Here is an 18,911-nt window from a genome sequence, read left to right on the forward strand (position 1 = left end):
TCCCGCAACTTTACTGAATCCATTTATTAGTTCTAATAGATGGAGTCTTTAGGGTTTCTATATGTAATATGTCATCTGCAAATAGTGACAGTTTCACTTCTTCCTTTCCAGTTTGGCTATCTTTTACTTCTTTTCCTTGCTCAATTACTCTGGCTAGGACTTCTAGCACTATGTTCATTGAAAGAGGTAAAAGTGAGCATCCTTGTCATATCCCTGATCTTAGGAGGAAAAACTTTTAGCTTTTTACCATTGAATATGGTGTTAGCTGTAAGCTTGTCATACATGGCCTTTATTATGTTGTATGTTCCCTCTATACTTGTTTTGTTAAGATTTTTTTTTATCACAAATGGATGTTAAATTTTGTCAAATGACTTTTCTGCATCTATTGAAGTGATACGATTTTTGTCCTTCATTTTATTTATTTTTTAAGATTTTATTTATTTATTAATGAGAGACACAGAGAGAGACAGAGAGGCAGAGACACAGGCAGAGGGAGAAGCAGGCTCCATGCAGGGAGCCCAATGTGGGACTCGATCCCAGGTCTCCAGGATCACACTCTGGGCCGAAGGCAGGCACTAAACCGCTGAGCCATCCAGGGATCCCTGTCCTTCATTTTAATTTGGTATTTCACATTGTGTGATTTGTGGATATTGAGCTGTTTTTGCATTTTTGGAATAAATCCCATTTAATCATATTGTATAATCCTTTTAATGTATTTTTAAATTCAGTTTGCTAATATTTTGTTGAAGATATTTGTAGCAATGTTTATCAGGGATATTGGCCTGTAAATTTCTTTTATCTGCTTTGGTATTAGGATAATGCTGGCCTTGTTAACGAAGTTTGGGGAAGCTCACTCCTCTTCCATGTTTTGGAAATGTTTGACATAGTTTGGCATTAATTCTTCTTCAAATGTTTCTTGGAATTCACCAGTTAAGCACTCTGGTCCTGGACTCTGTTGGGAAGTTTTTGATTACTAATAAAGAAATAGAATCCGTTTTCAAACTGTTCAGATTTTTTATTTCATCTTGATTCAGTCTTGATAGGTTGTATGTTTCTAGGAATGTATCCATTTCTTCCAGGTGTCCAATTTGTTACCATATAATTGTTCATAGCAGTCTCATGATTGTTGTTCATGCTTCTGTAGTATCAATTGTAACATTTCTTTCATTTCTGACTTTATTTGAGCCCTCCCTTTTTTTCTTGGTAATTCTAGTTAAAGGTTTGCCAATTTTGCTTATCTTTTCAAAGAGCCAGCTCTTAGTTTCACTGATCTTTTCTAATGTCTTTTAAGTCTCGGTTTCATTTATTTTTGCTCTAATCTTTGTTTCCTTCCTTCTAACTTGAGCTTCATTTGTTTTTCTTTTCCTAGTTCCTTAAGGTATAAAAATAGGCTAAGACATTTCTTGTTTCTTGAGATAGGTATTTGTCACTGTGAACTCTCTTAGAACTGCTTTTGCTGCATTCCATAAATCTTGGTAAGTTACCTTTCCATTTTCATTCATCTCAAGGTATCTTTTACTTCCTCTTGATTTCTCATTTGATCCATTAGTTTAATTTCTTTTGTAGATATTAGCTCTATTAATATAAATGTCTTCTTCCTTAGGCTTATATTTTGAATTTAAGTATTAATTTTCAAATATTTATAGAGTGTCTCCAATACACAAAGCAGTGTGCTAGATTTCTACTAGGACATAAATTGATTTCAGATATAAAATGTTCATGTGACACGCCATTTGTTTATAAAACTGTAGGGGCCCATACAGAATACTTCAATAATATATATATTTTTAATTACCACAAACAATTCTTAGAACTATATGTAAAGAAAAAAAATCATTTCTTTTGAGTACCGACAAAGTTTGTTCTTGACAAATTTGTTCTTTTGGATTTCTCTGTTCTCTTATTTAACTAAAGTGTGTTCAATTATGCTATTGTATTCACTTGAACTTGGCAGGATGCATTATGCAAATAAGTGCCTGCTTCTTATGTATCAGCAAGTGAGGTCTCCAAAATGTCTCTGTTAAATTGCTGCTTAAAGTTAACCCCAGCCAAACAAGAGAGCACACTAACTCTTACTGCAAGAGAGAGGGTCAAGGAGTGTTTTGTATTCTTTCATACAAAGTTCCCATTATAAATGTGACAGAATTAATGTTTTAACTATACCACGATAAAACACTAAGAGCTTGAATCTCTGGTTTCCAACAAAAAGCTTCTTAAACAAATCCACTGACCTCACTGAGATTAACTATGGAGAAGGCATTCATTGCCACTGATACATGAAGTCATGAATGCTTAAAGACAGTTTTAAGTAACCAAGAAGTTAACTAATACATCTCCAGAACATACTTTATAGATACAACTGTTATACAATGTAATATAATTAGTGGAAGAAATACATACTATGGATTAGGACAGAGGTGAATTCAAATGAACATTTTCTTTTGGTAACTGCAGTGCCTCACTTGGAAATTGCATACAGTGTTACACCTGTTCTAGAGAGTTTTATGCAAGTTTCCTTTTTAGATCCTGTATTTGTTTTGAGTATCTATTGATTCAGAATTAATTTGGTAAAGATAATTTTTATAGTAGGCAAAATGACATCCTATTAAAGATGACCAGACCTAATCCCTAGAACCTGTGAATATGCTAAATTACATGGAAAAGGGGAATGAAAGTTGCCAGTCAACGATCTTTAAATAAGGAGATTATTTTGGATTACCCATGTAGATCCAATGTAAACATAAGGATTCTTAAAAGTGGAAGAAGGCAAAAGAAGAGAGTCAAAGAAAGAAATTTGATAATGGAAGCAAGGTCAGAAAGATGTAACATGAGGCAGACTTGACTTGATGGCTGGATTTGAAGGAGAAGGGGTCCAGGAGTGAAAAAAATGCTAGTAACCTCTGGCAAACTAGAAAATGCAAGGAAACAAATTGTCCCCTAGAATAACCAGAAGGGAACACAGCTCTGCTGACAACTTGATTTTAGCCCAGTGAGATCTGTGTCAGATGTTTGACCTGCAGAACCATAAGATAATAAATTTGTTTTGTTTCAAGTCCTTGTGTTTTTGGTAATTTATTACAGTAGTGATAAGAAATGAATATACTGCTGGATTTTTATATTGTTTTAAAACTAAGAAAGCTAGCACTGCTGGTGAGAACTGTATAGCTCTTCTTTATAGGCTGGGTTTATAAATTAAATTTTAGAAAATTATATTTTAATAATTGTTGAAATTGTTTAAAATATCTGTATTTGAAGTTTTGCTTCATGTACTTTATACATTCACTCGTATTATAGCACTATCTGCAGTACATTTGTAACTTATGCAGCTTGATAGAGGTTTAAATGTAAACCAGATATGAATAGAATATTATATGTCAATTAAATCTCAATAAAGATAAAAAAGAAAAATAGATAAACCCCTTGTTTAATATATATAAAGAATGGAGTAAAGGTCACTGTACTAAACTTTATGAGGCCTGTGAAACTTAAAATGGACACTCAGTTACTGAGACAGAAGCTAGGGGTGTGTTCTGTTAAGTTTAAGCTAATATCAGTTTTAACAGCCTACTCTGATTTATAGCCTGAAAGATTTACAATAAAATATTATAATCAAGGTTATAATTACTATAATTGTTCTCTTTGGTTATTATTTGGCAAGGGTATGCATTGTCGAGCACTCTGCAAGCTATCAAATGCTTTTTATTTATAAGACAATACTTTAATTTTAACCTACAAAAAAAAAAAAAGAAAATATTGAACACAAATGTTCATACCATATAATGTCAGGATCATAAGGAGAATATGGTACTAGCACAAGAAGTGTGTAGAATGTGAAAACCAAATAGTCTGCTGTCTGCTTTGGCAGATAAAGTGAAGCCTGGATGAGCTAGTTAAACGCAGAGGAAAATTTCACCTTTGTAGGCTTTAACGTGGGCAGAAGAGGGGAGACTGAAAATAAGTTGATAGGTAGGTAGGAGGTCCACACTGGATCCAGATTCAAAGGGCTAAACACAGCAAATCTAAGCAGTACTCATCAGATTTATCTTATGAAATAACTGCATTACAGTGCTTTGAGAGAATTGAGGTTTCCATTTTCTAGTGAAATCATTTCTTTTTAATGTCCTCATGATTTTTTTCTTTCTTTTTTTTTTTTTTAATTTAAGTTCTAGTTAGTTAACATACAGTGCAATATTGGTTTCAGGCATAGAATTCAGTGATTCATCACTTACATACAACACCCATCACTGACATACAACACTCATCATAACAAGTGCCCTCCTTTATACCCATCACTCATCTAGCCCATCCCTCACCCGCCAGCCTCCATCAATCCCAATTTGTTCTCTGTCATTAAGAGTCTCTTATGGCTTGTTTCTCTCTCTCCTTTTTTCTGTTAAACCATTCTTTATAAAGTTATTTGAATTGAATTGTGTTCAACTTATTCATTTTTTGCTCAGTTAGGTGAAGGGTGGCAGAATATGCCCCAGAATATGGGTCTTTGGTATAGGGATTACTTTGATCTGGTTACTTGAAAAAAGCAGATACAGAAGAAATCTCTGAAAATGGGAGAAGTTACCCTTTTGTAAGGGAAATTTACATTTAAGAAAAATTTCCATTTGTAAGATGTCTCTGTCTGCACCAAAAAGAGAAAGATGACTAAATCATAGGAAACTTTTATCAAGGAATAAGGCATCTGACTTAAATCTACATAATCACCTTACCCTCTATTGTACTTTATCTTTTGCTTTTGCTGGTAACTTCCCTTAATTGACTTCCCCTTGCCTCTTCCTCCAATATTTTTTCTTTTGTCTTTAGCTGAAGGTTGTATTTAAACGATGGTTTGAACCACTTCAGAGAGTTTACTCATTTTTCCTGGTTTTCTCCCATGTGTGCATGAGGTATATATGTTAATAATCTTGTTTGTTTTTCCCTTTTTAATCTGTCTTTTATTATGGGCTGGAGGGGGGATACCTCAGCCATACAATCCAGAAGGATAGGGGAAACTTATTTTTCCTCCCCCACACAGGCTAACTGAATCATTACCATGACATTTATCATTAGTATGTTCATGTATTTACATGTCAAAATTTCTGAAAACGGGGCAGCCCCGGTGGCGCAGCGGTTTAGTGCCTCCTGCAGCCCAGGGCATGATCCTGGAGACCTGGGATCGAGTCCCACGTCAGGCTCTCTGGGTGGTGCCTGCTTCTTCCTCTCCTCTGCCTGTGTCTCTGCCTCACTCTCTCTCTCTCTCTCTCTGTCTCTATGAATAAATAAAATAAAATCTTTAAAAAAAATTTTCTGAAAATGTAGCCAGGTTGATTTTGGTGACAATTTAATCTATGTGTATGTAACAATGCTATTATCAATTGTAACCTTTTGCTTCATTTCTTAACATTGCTACCAGAATATAATAATATTTTTATTTATGTGAATCCAGGAGTTTTAATTGGATATTGTGAGCATGCAAACTTACCCAGTTATAAACATTGCATTGCTTATGGACCCAACTGTCATTCTCCATTATGTGCACAAAGCCTGTAAATAGCAGTAATAATCAATTAGTTATTACTGTACTATTCAAAAAATTATTTATACAATGTGGTATAGGAAATTTCTGTCCTCAATTACATCCTAGTGGAGAAGTCAGACAAAGTCAGACAAAAAAAAAAAAAAAAACAAGATAAACAAAAATATAATGGCAAATGCTGCAGAGAAAAGTAGAGCAGTGAGGGAGAATAAAGAATATAGAAGATGGGCTTAAGGAATATTACTAGCTTAGATGGTGTGATGAGTCAAGGTTTTCTTGAGCAGGCAACTCAAAAGTAGAATGTGAATAAAACAAGGGAGCTGACTATGTGGATATTTCAGTGAAGGGCACTGTGAGCAGAAAGAATATTGAGAGAGGAAGGAAGGAAGGAAGGAAGATGGAAGGAAGGAAGGAAAGAAAGAAAGAAGGAGAGAAGGAAGGTGTGTATGTGTGTGTATGTGAGAGAGAGAGGGTAAGAAAGAGAGAGAAAAGGAAAGGAAGAAGTCCAGTCATGTCATCCAACACCAAAAATCAATAATGACTTATTGTTTCACTTGTGGTAAATGCCAAAGTCTTTAGAGTAACCTACAAGACCTCATTTGCCTTTCCCCTCCTTTCCATTTTACCTCTTCTACTATATCACTCTGCTCAGCTTATGGTGTGTTGGAGTCAAAAGAAGAAACAAAGACAATAGTTGTTAGGAGGTTTTTGGAATAATTCAGGTGAGAAATGTGCGGTTAAATTGAAACTGCCAAGAGAATTATGTCTGTAGAGATGCATGTAGCCTATAGTTATTGGAAAAAAATACCAGATGTTTGGCTTGAGATATGAAAATATAGTGCACGGGAACAAGAAATCAAATAGCCTGCACAGTTGTTACAGTCACAAGGCATATGGTCTCTGTTTTTGCTAACAAAGATAGCATCACTGACACACATTGCTGGGATATTTTGCAAATGCAAACCAGAGAAGGGAATGACTACCCAACCACAATCTTGAAGCCAGACAGACCAGTGCCAGAAAGACAATCAATCTTGAAGTTTAGTCAATCCTTAATCAGTCACAAGAACCCACAACACTGAACCCTTTACTCTTGATTTTTACCCTTAAAAATTCTCACTCATAAGCCATCAGGGAGTTTAGGACTTTGAACATTAACTCCCCTTTCTCCTGGGTGGTACCACACTAATAAATAGCCTATCTTTCTTTCTTTGCTATCAAAATTCAGCATCAGTCTTTTATTGGTTTGCTGTTCACTGGGCAGATGAATTCTCCTTTTTTTGATAGTGGTAGAGAGAAGAACAGTAGAGAGAAGTAGGTGACTTATGGATATATTTGATGGTATAGTCAACAGAATTTGCCTCAGATTTGGGGTGAAAGGGATAGAGAGGACTCAAAGTGAGTACCAAGCTTGTTGGCGTTTACAGCTACGAGTATGGAGTTACCATATATTGTGATGGGGTAAAATATAGGAAGAACAGGTTTTAGGGGAAATATTAGGAACTAAGTGTGAAATGTGGCAAGTTTGAGGTGCTTATTGAACAGTCAAATGAGATGTCAAATAAGCAGATGACCTGAAATTCAGGGGAAGAGGTTGAAGGTGGAGATATTAATCTGGAGTCATCAGAATATAGATAGTATTTTAAGCCATGAAACTGGATGAAATCACAAAGAGGATGAAGGACAACAGGGTAAAGAGGCTCCAACATTAAGATGTTTGACAGAAAAGGAGAAAACAGCAAAAGGACTAAGAAGGCAAAAGCAAGTGAACATGGTTACTGGCAGCCAAGTGAAGCAAGTGTTAATGGAAGCAGAGGTCTAATTATGTCAGTTCCTACTGACAGGTCAAGAAAGTTGAGCATTGAGAATGCTATAGGATTTAGAAATGTGGAAGTTAAAGGAAACCAGAATATATCACCCTACAATGTGCCAATTTGGCATAAGGATTATTTTGAGCTGAAGGTAATGGAAAAGTAGACAGAAGAAAAGCTCCCTGTCCTCCCCTTGTTTGCCTAAAAACAGAACATACATTTTCAGAGATGTTCCTCCTTCCTTCTCTACCAGGAAGAAGAAAAGCCAGTTACTCTAGACCACCTTAGACCCCTATTGGCCTTGAGTCTGCACCAAAAGAAATCTACATAACAAACTTTACTAACCAGCCATTATCTACTAGTTTCCCATATATTTACCTCACCATACTTTGGGGCTCTTGGAAGCCTAAAACTATTTCGTCCTGTAATTCCTCCAGAAATTTACTATCTTTGTTGAAGCTGCTATGTAAGCCTGAATTCTAAACCACCTCTTTGAGTTACTCATATCTGTGTACTCCTATGTGTTTCATGCATGATACATATGTTGGGAAATATTTCTGTTGTTAATCTGTCTTTTTTTACAGAACCTCACCTGAGAACTATGATGGGTATACAAAAGGTTATCATTACCTCACTAAGAATAGTCCTGATGGGTCAGTGGGTAAAAAATAAATAAATAAAAATAAAAATCAATAGAGCGCATTCAAGAGAGAATAGGAGATGCAGTAAGAAGAAAAATCTTTCCAAGGAGCTTTACTCTAGTTATTAGGAGAGAGGTGGTACAGGAGCTGGGAGATAGAGGAAGACAAAAGATAGTTTTGGGGAATCTTCTTGTTTTTGTTTTAGGATGGGAGAGATACAATATGTTTGCATGCTGATGGTATAATGCATCAGTAAAAAAATGCAGGACGAATTCTTTCTTAAAAACAAGAAAGAAGTTCAAGTTTAGGAACACTGATACAGGTATGTAGGTAGATATTATGGGGGAGACTGTCAATCTCTTTTCGATTGCTTCAGTTTTCCTCACTGAAGTTGTTATTCATCTAGGATAATGCACAAGTAAAAGGGCAAGTAAAATATAGATCTAACACTCAGTAACAATAAAACCCTTCCTAATGGGTTCACTTCACTTAATTCTGTATCTACCCTGACAGTTATTTCTAATGATTCCAGTGGGTTTTGAGCAGCAAAGGGGATTCATTTGTCAGGATGTTATCTAAATACGATTTGTACATTCAGCTATTAGTGCAGAAAAAGAACCTAGAGCTTCTTACAAAAGAAAAAAAAAAGAAGAAAGAAACCCTAGATTCTTTGCCTTTATAAGATAGAGCATGCATCAGCACAACTTCTCCTCTGGAGTGTAGCTACCCCACTAAGATGCTAATTAAGTGCTTGTCAGGGAGACTTATTTGCCCTTCCTCTCTCTTATCTGGTTTTCCCTGCATTTGAATTCTAGTCTTTGGCTGCAGAATTTCAACTCATTACAGAAATATTCCTGGAAAAACACAAAAATCTCTGATAGTTGTAAACAGTGCTTAGGTTCTCATTTGGTAGAAATCCCTTCCTAAAGCACTATCAAAATTTGAATGGAGTGAATTCAGTGATTGATTTCAAACCAAGCAGTAATCCTATAGCATAAATGTTGGTATGAAGACCTCAGACCTCTCTAATTATTACAAAAAAAATGTATAAATTCTGAGTTTTGTTCATTTTTATGGGTGATAGTGAAAGGCTAGTTGTTATGACCTCAATTATAATTACTAAATTTTAGGAATTATAGTGGGTAGCTCAAAATGGGGGAAAAGGGGAACAGCAAGTTTAACAGATGGAAAACTTTAGATTTGAACCTCTTTTTATAAAAACTAATTAATCAATCTTAATGGATAGAATAAGTGGTCACTTATATGGTTACTCCTAAACTAATTTTCTAAGTGGCACTTTTCGTTTATAAGTTTATAGAAAATATACCCATATATTAATGCTTTTATTAGTTTTTTTTCCCCTTAATGCACACATACTGTGGTTTGGAGAATAATCTATAAGAGGAAACCCTGAGAAATAGAAGCTAACTTGAGATAGGTATACATTAAAACCAAAATTAGACACAAATAATGCAGTTATTTGTGAGTTATATACATAACTCAGTATAAACGGAGTTATATACATGTATGGTTTATCAAGAGACAACTAAATCTGAGAAGAAGTACACAATTTCATGTATTCATATGCAAAGTGCTCTATAATAAAGAATTCTATTTTTTTCTAATTTTTATACAATATTAATAAATAATGCTACTAGGATTTTACCTAAAGTATACTATTTTAGGCTTTTGGCCCCAAATGGAAGTACATTGTAGTCTAAGGTGATTTTAAAATGATGATCTTTCTTGAAGTAAAAACCTTGGAAAATTATACTTTTTACTATCCAGCTAATGTTAAAGAAAAAATATATATTCTAAATCAGTAAAATCTTAAAAATCACATGAACCAATAAGATTTTGTGGTTGTTTTTGTTTTAATTTCAGATTTTTCAGTAACTTATCTTGCAATTTGAAAAATTAAGATGTGATGGCTAGATATGTAATAGTGTGATTGGTAGGTATATATAGCAGAAGTATCTCAATATGTTAAAGCATTTTAAATACTGCCTACTATGACTGCCCCATAAAGTATTCTTTCGGGACAATAGTTGGGTACAAATGACCAATGCTGTAGTAAGCAAAGAAAAACCATTTTTGCAAAATTCGTAAAATAAGCATTTATCCTGTTTGATTATAAACACTTAGTTCCAGAAAGTTTACTTATAAGTTTGATTTTTTTCCAGGGTGCCTGGGTGGCACAGATGGTTAAGCATCAGACTCTTGGTTTCTGCTCAGGCACAATGTCATGGTCATGAGATCAAGCCCCAAGTCTGGCTCCATGTTCAGTGAGGAGTCTGCTTGAGATTCTCACTCCCTCTGCCCCTCTTGCTCATGTTCTCTCTCTCTCTCTCTCTGTCTCAAATAAATAAATAAATAAATAAATAAATAAATAAATAAATAAATAGTTTTAAAAAGAAGAAAAGAAGTTTGACCCTTTCTTATAATCAACAAATTTATACCCTGTGGATCTGTGAATATTGTTCTAGGGAATAATGGTATCGATTCTCCTAGAAATTTTGTTCATGCAACAAAGATGGGTGGCTATATTTTGTTAAATTCACTGTGGGAGAGGAAGCTAATGAGAGACAAGTGTGTAGACAGAAGAGAAACACGAAAATGAGAAAGAACCTGAAGACACTTAAGTTCTTCATTACAGTTCAACATAGAAGCCCACACTGATTCCTGTCTTGAGTTGCATTAGAGATGCTTATAAAAGTTACTCTCTATATTTAAAACAATTCATGTTGATTTTGTCACATACAACCAAAAGTATCCTAACAAAAACTTGATGATAAATTATGTTCAGTGCTGTGGATAAACTCAAGGATTATTCCCACGTGCTGACTTGAGTAGACTGAAAGGCCATTCGTTTATATTTTTGGTGAGAAAAAATAAAGGACTTGCTAAACAATAGAATGCTGTAAACAACTCCTATGGAACATTATACATATGTATATGTACATATACACACCCACACAAAGTCATTTTTCATTATTCATGGATTTCATATTTGTAGTTTAGCTTGCTCACTAAAATTTGTTTCTAATACTAAATTTAATACTCATGGCAGTTTCTCACATATTCAGGGAGATGCACAGAGCAGCAAAAAAATTTGGGATGCCCAAAAAGCATGTTCCCAGCTGAGTCAAACAAAGATGGTCTTCCTATTTCATAAGTGTTCATCTCACAGTCTGCATTGTGCCATGTTTTTTACATTTGTGTGCCTTTTGTTGGTAATTCTGCTGTTGAAAGTGTCCTAAGTAAAATGGTAAAGTGCTATGCAGCATTTATTTGTATGTATAAGAAGGCTAAAATGTTCTTAGGACAAAATATATGTTTTAGATAAGTTTCACAAAGATATGAGTTGAAAGTGTTATTGTGCATGAGTTCAAAGTCATTTAATCAAAAATATACATTAAAGGAAATGTCTTTAAACAGAAACACACATAAAACAAGTTTATGTATTGATTAGTTGATAAATGTTGTGACCAGAAGTTTGCAGGAACCTAACCTTTTATTTCCCATAGGAACAATGGTTTGCTAATTCAATATTTGTACATTTTAAAACATAACTACTTTGAATAATGAGTATGAGCTGTGAATATGCTCCATTTCATAGTATAAGTGAACTATTGAATGAAAACCATGTAGATTACCAATTAAATAAGAATCATGAAAATCATAATTGTTTTAAATTATATTTTCAAATTTCCTAAATCAGAGTTTCCCTCTTGAAGATATAGATCACTTTTGAATTAACAAGTTCTACTTTCATGCCAGGGTTCATGTTATTTTCCCTGAAGTTCAAATATTTATCACTTGAATCACAGGAAAAATATTTTAGAGTATCAGAATAACAAGAGTATCAGATATAAATTTAATTTTTAGATCTGTTTTTTGTTTTATCTAATATATTTTTAAAAGATTATCTGTTTTTAAGCAATCACTATTTTTCATCACTGCCAAATCAAAATATCTGTCATTACATCAGTTGTCCCACGATCACATTCTTCCTTTTTCCTCAATGATGTCATTGTCAGTGCTGAGGACTGGTACACTACTGGCTTATAGTTCCTGACTCCTCTCAATTCCAATCACTTTTATCTCTGGTCTACTAGAGATCTCCATTGGCAGAACCACATTCTATATCATAAGAGCTGAAACTTCAAACTCACATATCATATTCCCTCGCCACAATTCTTCTTTGCACTTGATGTCTTCATATTTCTTTGGTCTTGGTCCTTCCCTACATTATCTAAAACATTTTGCCCATCATATCAATCTCTTAACACTGCCCTCAGTTCATGTGCCACTAGTCCATCACCACATCTGCAGTGAATATTCCAATACTTACTTTAGTTCTCAAAAGGCCATTTTCTCTAGTTTCTTATCTGACATATCTTCATGTTCTATTTGTCTCCATTTGGCTTTCTTCCTCTACAATTCCTTTAAGAGCTGGTGTTACCTAAGGTTCAATCTTGGATGCCTTAGCTTCTCACTCTTAGCTTGCTATGTGTGACCATATTTTTTGCATGGGTACAAATACTACTTTTATCCTCATTATTCCCAAACTGAATATATTCACCCAGATTGCTCTCCTGAGCTGTCTGTGCATCTAGAGGCACTACTGCATAGTTACCCTTGGGTATCTTAAGGGTGCTTAAAATACAACCTGTGTAGGTCTTAATTCATCATCCACTTTTCAAAGTCTATCTCCCCAGGCTGTGACCTTCACATGTCCTTTTCATGTCTTCAGACCTTCACAGGTCTCCCCTTTTCGTAGGGGAGACAAACAGATTAGGGAGTTGAAGCACTTCTCCCAAATCCGGTAACATTCTGGTGAAGTCTTCTACCAAGCTAGGTAGGCTCTTGTTATGGGAAAGCCTCTGCACTTTTTTCAGAATGGTTGCTTTTCCCATTTTGTTGGCCAAACACAGGGTTTTTTTGTTTTTGTTTTTGATTTTTGGTCTCTACCAGGTGGGGGTCCTAGAGTTTAAACTCACTATGAGACTATTCCCGGGAGTTTTTAACTCTTAAGCTACCCCACACTTAGCCCTAGGCAATGCACTGAATTATCATTTAATGTTCCTACCCATTACTGGCTCCAGCAGCTTCTACTTCAGATAAGCTGATCTGTATTCCCTGAATTTGCATGTCTTTAGGGCAGTGGTTTTTCCTCTGACTTCAATTCTCTGGGAGAGCTAATGTTGTTAATTTATAGTGTGTTCAGCTTTTCTTTTCTTTTTTTTTTAATTGTGAGGAATATCCTGATGATTTACAAGTAGTTCACCTGTCAAAAGGGAAACCAGAACTTCCTTTGATAAAGAGCTCCATTTGGGGGGGTTAGAGTTACAATGTAATATTTTTGATTCACTCATTACAAATTATAAACACTTCCCCCACTTCGTACTTTTATGTTATCTAATCATACTGTACATAAGTCATATTTCTTAACAAGAAAACTGTCTTTTAACATGCCATTACTAGCTTTTATCAAACCAAAAGCTTATTCATAAATAACTATCAATTTTATAAAATCTGTTAAATATAACATTGGTACGGGAGACTTTGGTTCTTGTCTCACAGAGTCGAGTCGAAGAATGAATCTCAGGCGGACACAGGAGAGTGAGTAAAGAAGTGTACTAAGTAAAGATACAGAGAAAGCTCTCAGAAATGAGAGGGGTCCTGACAGGGTTGCCACTGAGGGCTTGTAGGGTTGGTCTTTTATTGGAAGCCAAACAGGGATCCTAAATACTTCTAACATTATCTATTGACATCAACATTGAGTAAGGACTATTGATAACATCTTAAATGGCTTACTTCTTTGGGGTCTGGTTATTCTTTGTTGCTCACAGATGACTGTCATAAGAAAGACACCCTTCCCGCCCACACCTAGGGCAGGGTAGTCTGGTTTGCTCCCTTATCTCTGGTTTTCTTACACCTCAGAATTTTTTGGATTTTGTGAGCCTGCTTTTGTGGCCCCCTTACCTAGCCCTGCCTGGCCCCATTTTCCCTAACTTGATATGATACACAATTTATTGAAAACTGATATTATTTGTGCTGTAACTTGCTAGAGAAAACTACACAAAGGACTCTGCTTTTCATACTGAATCTAAGGACAGAACTTCAATACTCCAAGGTACTTAGAAGGAGATAACTTAAGGTTAACATCCTAGAGACAAAAGTAATACTTAGGAATTGAATTACCGAGCTTAATTACCAAAAAGACCTCATAATCCTTCTAGAGATGGAATCTGTAGATTTTGTCTTCTGGTCAGGAAAAAAATAATAATAAAGGAAACTCAGTTTATGGTTACTCAGAATCCACATTAAGTATCTGAATGTTGTTTGTGATGAAGAATAAGAACCTTTATTTGGCAAAATGTGTGGGATACCTGAGCTGCTTCAAAAACCCCCTTCTAAGGAGAGAGCAATAGCCACCCCAAGGGAAATCTGGAGGCTCCCAGCCGATTGTCTACTATTGTCCACAGTAGAGAACTATGCTGGATACATTTTGTTTCACCCTGAAGTGCCTATTTCCTTCTATATCACTTTGGGTATTTTAGGAAATGGATAAATACCTGTGCTACGCAGGATGCATAATTTCATAAAATGATAAGTTTGAAACTCATTTTTTAACGGTTGTTGTAAGTTTTTTTTATGGAACCATTGAATACCAAAAATGGCCTTTTATTGCATTAAGAGGCAAATGGTTAATATTATTTCACAAATTTCAAGTGTGAGTTGTGGCATTTGTCTTCAAATAACAAGAAGAAAATGCGTACATATATATAAGCTGAGCTTACCTCTCAGATTGTTGTGAAAAGCATAGGCAATAGATAGAAACAAAAATAGCCTATGTTGCTGTTTTGCATGAGTAAGTTAAAAATATACATAGGACAAATGTAAGCAAGAAGATGTGTGTATTTTGCTCTCTGCTAGCCGTCCCTGTGATTTTGGGCTTGTGTGAAAAATGGCTTTGTCTCTATTTTCATAAGAACTTCTAAGAACCTTATTGTATTAGGAACCAAATTTCAGCAGAAATTTTGAACCTTATCACATGGATCATCTGCTGAATAGCCTTCCCTTTATATGAGAGAATTCTGGGCCCAAGATGAATAGTTTTTTAAAACCACATTAAATTTTTGTTGGGAATTTTTATTGTTTGAATTTTATTTTAAAGAGTCTTCTCATATATTTAATTGCTCTTGATTTTCTTTTAATTGATGTTGGTAGCTTCATTTTTGAGGCCTTAGATTTTAATGGTTGCTCTCAGTTGCTTATTGTTGATTATTAAAAATCATTTTTTAAAGATTTTATTTATTCATGAGAGACACAGGCAGAGGGAGAAGCAGGCGCCATGCAAGGAGCCTGACACAGGACCTAAACCTGGGAATCCAGGATCATGCCCTTAGCCAAAAGGCAGGCGCTCAACCGCTGAGCCACTCAGGCATTCCCAAAATCATTCTTTTATATCACCCATCATCAAGGAAATATAACTCAAAACCACAATGATATACCACCTCACACCTGTCAGAATGGCTAAAGTCAGCAACACAGGAAACAAGAGATGTGGAGGATGCAGAGAAAGAGGAGCCCTCTTACACTGTTGGTGAGAATGTAAACTGGTGTGGCCATCCTGGAAATGGTATGGAGGCTCCTCAAAAGTTAAAAATAGAAGTACCCTACAATTTAGTAATTGCACAACTAGGTATTTACCCAAAGGATATAAAACTACAGATTCAAAGGGGTACATGCACCCTGATGTCTATAGTAGCATTATCAACAATAGCCAACTATAGAAAGATCCCAAGTATCCATTGACTGATGAATAGATAAAGAGGAGGTGGTGTATATATAAGTTGGAATATTACTTAGCCATCAAAAAGAAAGAAACCTTGCCATTTGCAGTGACACGAATAGAACTAGATTGTTTTATGCTAAGTGAACTAAGCAGTCAGAGAAAGACAAATACCATATTATTTCACTCATATGTGGAATTTAGGGGGAAAAAACATGAACATGTGGGAAGGGGAGAAAAAGAGACTTAATGGAGAACAGATTGAGGGTTGATGGAGGGAGGTGGGTGGGGGAATGGGCTAAATGTGTGATGGGTATTAAGGAAGGCACTTTTATGATTAGCACTACTGTTATCTGTAAGTGATGAATCACTAAATTCTATTCCTGAAATGAATATTACACTATATGTCAGTTAACTAGAATTTAAATAAAGATCTTATTTAAAATAACAAATTTTTCCTCCAAATTTATTTTTAAATGTCTTCAATGTGGTACAGATATATTTATAGTATATATTTAAACAGAGGCTAAGGGACACCTGGGTGGCTTAGTGGTTGAGCATCTGCCTTTGGCTCAGGTGTGATCCTGGGATCCTGGGATTGTGTCCTGCACCAGGCTCCCCACAGGGAGCCTGCTTCTCCCTTTGCCTATGTCTCTGCCTGTCTCTGTGTGTCTGTCATGAATAAATAAATGAAATCTTTTTAAAAAATAAAATAAAAAATAAACAAAGACTGAGTTAAAAAGTTACTTAAGTGTGGGGGAAGGGAAGTGACATTTGATTGAAAATTATATACCAATACTGGCCAAATTTATTAATATAATTTACTCATTTAATGTAAGATTGCCTAAAGAGTACTTCTAGAAAATGCAGAAGTAGGAGCAGTGCAGAGCACATAATACAAATATTCCACAGGTTTCATCTTATACTGTTAGTCTCACATTGCCAAAACAGTGCAAGGTTTCTTCATATTTTTGAGGATATGTATTTCTCACAGTCATTATTGCTAAATATTCCTAAGATTTTCCTTACAATTCTTTGTTCACCTACTGATTTTTGGGTAATCCCAAGAATAATTTAAATGGAATCAAAACGAGGTTATCTGGCATCTAACACAGTACATTCTTCAGACACCCACATTAGAGAGCATTCATAACATTGCCTAAGTAAATGGCTGAGATTTATAAAATAGTGTATATTACCACAAAATAAATTGTATACTTCACAAAATCTACTTTCCAGCATATACTGATTTTTATCATAGTCTAGGAAGACTTAATTTGAAAAAAATTTGTCAAGCTCAAAGTTTAAAAAAAGTTTTTAATATATTTTCCTTGGTGAAGATGAAAAGGGCATTGCACCCTACACTAAATTCCAACCAAGAAAAAAAATTTGCAGTTTGACAGATATTCCATTATTTTTATGGAACTATGTGCATCACATTAGAAGAAATTCTTTTTGATTAAAATTATTCAGAAACAGGAACCATTTTAAAGCTACAGCTTCCATGTTTATAGTTTTCTTAATCCTCACCTTATTGAGATTATAAAATTTAAATGGGATTATTAAAACTGAAAACGTCTATGAGGTCTCATTCCTCAGTTTAAAATTCTCACTGAAAAAAAAAATAAAATAAAAAAAATAAAATAAAATTCTCACTGAACTTCCTTCATCCTGGTCTCCTGAAATAACTCTAATGGATACAATGTCTCTATCACAATATCATATATCTTGAGCTAAAAGAAAAAATAAATTCTCTCTCCACCAACATTTCTCACATTCAGGCCAGAGAACCTGAAGGCCGACATGGACTCTCCCTCCCTCAACCTCTTCATTTAATTGCTTAGCTTCTTTTTTCTAAATCTTATAATATACAATTTCTAGCAGATTATTTTATTTATAAACAATTCCATGTTTTAATGCATTTTTAACATAAATTCTATTATTTCTTTGCTTAAATTATATGATTTACAAAATTCAGTGTCTCCCCTAGCATTTAACATAAAAATAAGTAACATAGTATTCAACTACTTATTTTCTATGATTAAGATGACCAACTTCAAACGTATCTTTTTCAGATATTGGTTTCTATTTATACAAGTAGACCTTAAGAAAATAGTTTAAAACAAAGGTTTTAGGGGATTTTAACATTTTAAATAATTATTAAAATATTTAATTGTATCTAAACAAACTCCAAGTGTGGAGGCCAAGAAAAATTAAGGCCATCCCACCTAAAGTTTAGCATTAGCACAACTACAGCCATCTTAGGCCCCTGTGAATAAGAGCTGAACTTTACGGGAGAAACTGCAGAATGTCCTCGGCAGAAAATCCCATATCAGAAAGACAACAGAGCCCACGCCCATGGTAGAAAGTCCCATATTAGAATGAGAACAGAGCTCAATGACCTTAAGGCCCATATCAAAATGTAAACAGAACTTGAGAAATTCCTCCATCCCTTCTGAAAATCCCCTAGACCTATAAAAAAACCCAGCTGTAACCCACTTCCGGGTCCAAGTCCCTGCTCTGCTGTGTCGGGTATACTTGGACCCAAGCTCCAGCTTGCTAATAAACCCTCCTGCACTTGCATGGTGTCAGCTCCTTGGTGGTTTCTCGGATTCGCAATCTTGGGCACAACTCAAGCAAAGGAACGCTTCTTTTATGGAATATAAATGTTTGTATGAAATTGGAAGAGGATAATGATTCTTTGATTACTGTATCTTTGATAAGTATCTGACTGTCCTCAGCACATTTATTCTTTAAATATTTTACTTTTTCTGATATAAGGCATTACATAGAGATTTGAGGAATAGAAAATAAATTATGATAGCAATAATAACATCTTAAAAATTGGAAGAAATATATATTGTGCTACAGGTACATAACACTATTTTCAAATATGTATACCCACTTCTTTTAGGCAAGTTGATAACTATTGTTCTTGATTAGAAACTGGTTTGTCATCAGTCCATAGAAAAGAATAAATTATGTAATTTAAATTCATAAAACCATTAATCTATGAGTAACTAAATATCAGAACATGAGATCCAACAGGGAACTCTGTTAATAAAAATATCTATAATTTAAAAATCTTCTAGATATTCTACATACACTTTCCTTGTTTAATACAACCAAAT

At 34.8% G+C, this 18,911-nt stretch overlaps 1 protein-coding gene across 7 annotated transcripts in view; it reads right to left on the bottom strand.

Annotated features, from left to right (window-relative positions):
- LOC100856504 (peptidyl-prolyl cis-trans isomerase NIMA-interacting 4-like) overlaps positions 1-18,911 on the bottom strand; it is a 138,909-nt gene that overhangs the window by 13,029 nt on the left and 106,969 nt on the right. For all 7 annotated transcript variants that reach the window (XM_038581783.1, XM_038581784.1, XM_038581782.1 and 4 more), the window contains one exon: positions 5,474-5,535. In XM_038581783.1, the coding sequence (XP_038437711.1) occupies positions 5,474-5,521 (48 nt within the window). In that variant the 5' untranslated portion in view covers positions 5,522-5,535. The remainder of the gene's footprint in view (positions 1-5,473; positions 5,536-18,911) is intronic.

The sequence above is a fragment of the Canis lupus genome, chromosome 32 (genome assembly GCF_011100685.1).
Source record: "Canis lupus familiaris isolate Mischka breed German Shepherd chromosome 32, alternate assembly UU_Cfam_GSD_1.0, whole genome shotgun sequence".
NCBI classification, from domain to species: Eukaryota; Metazoa; Chordata; class Mammalia; order Carnivora; family Canidae; genus Canis; species Canis lupus.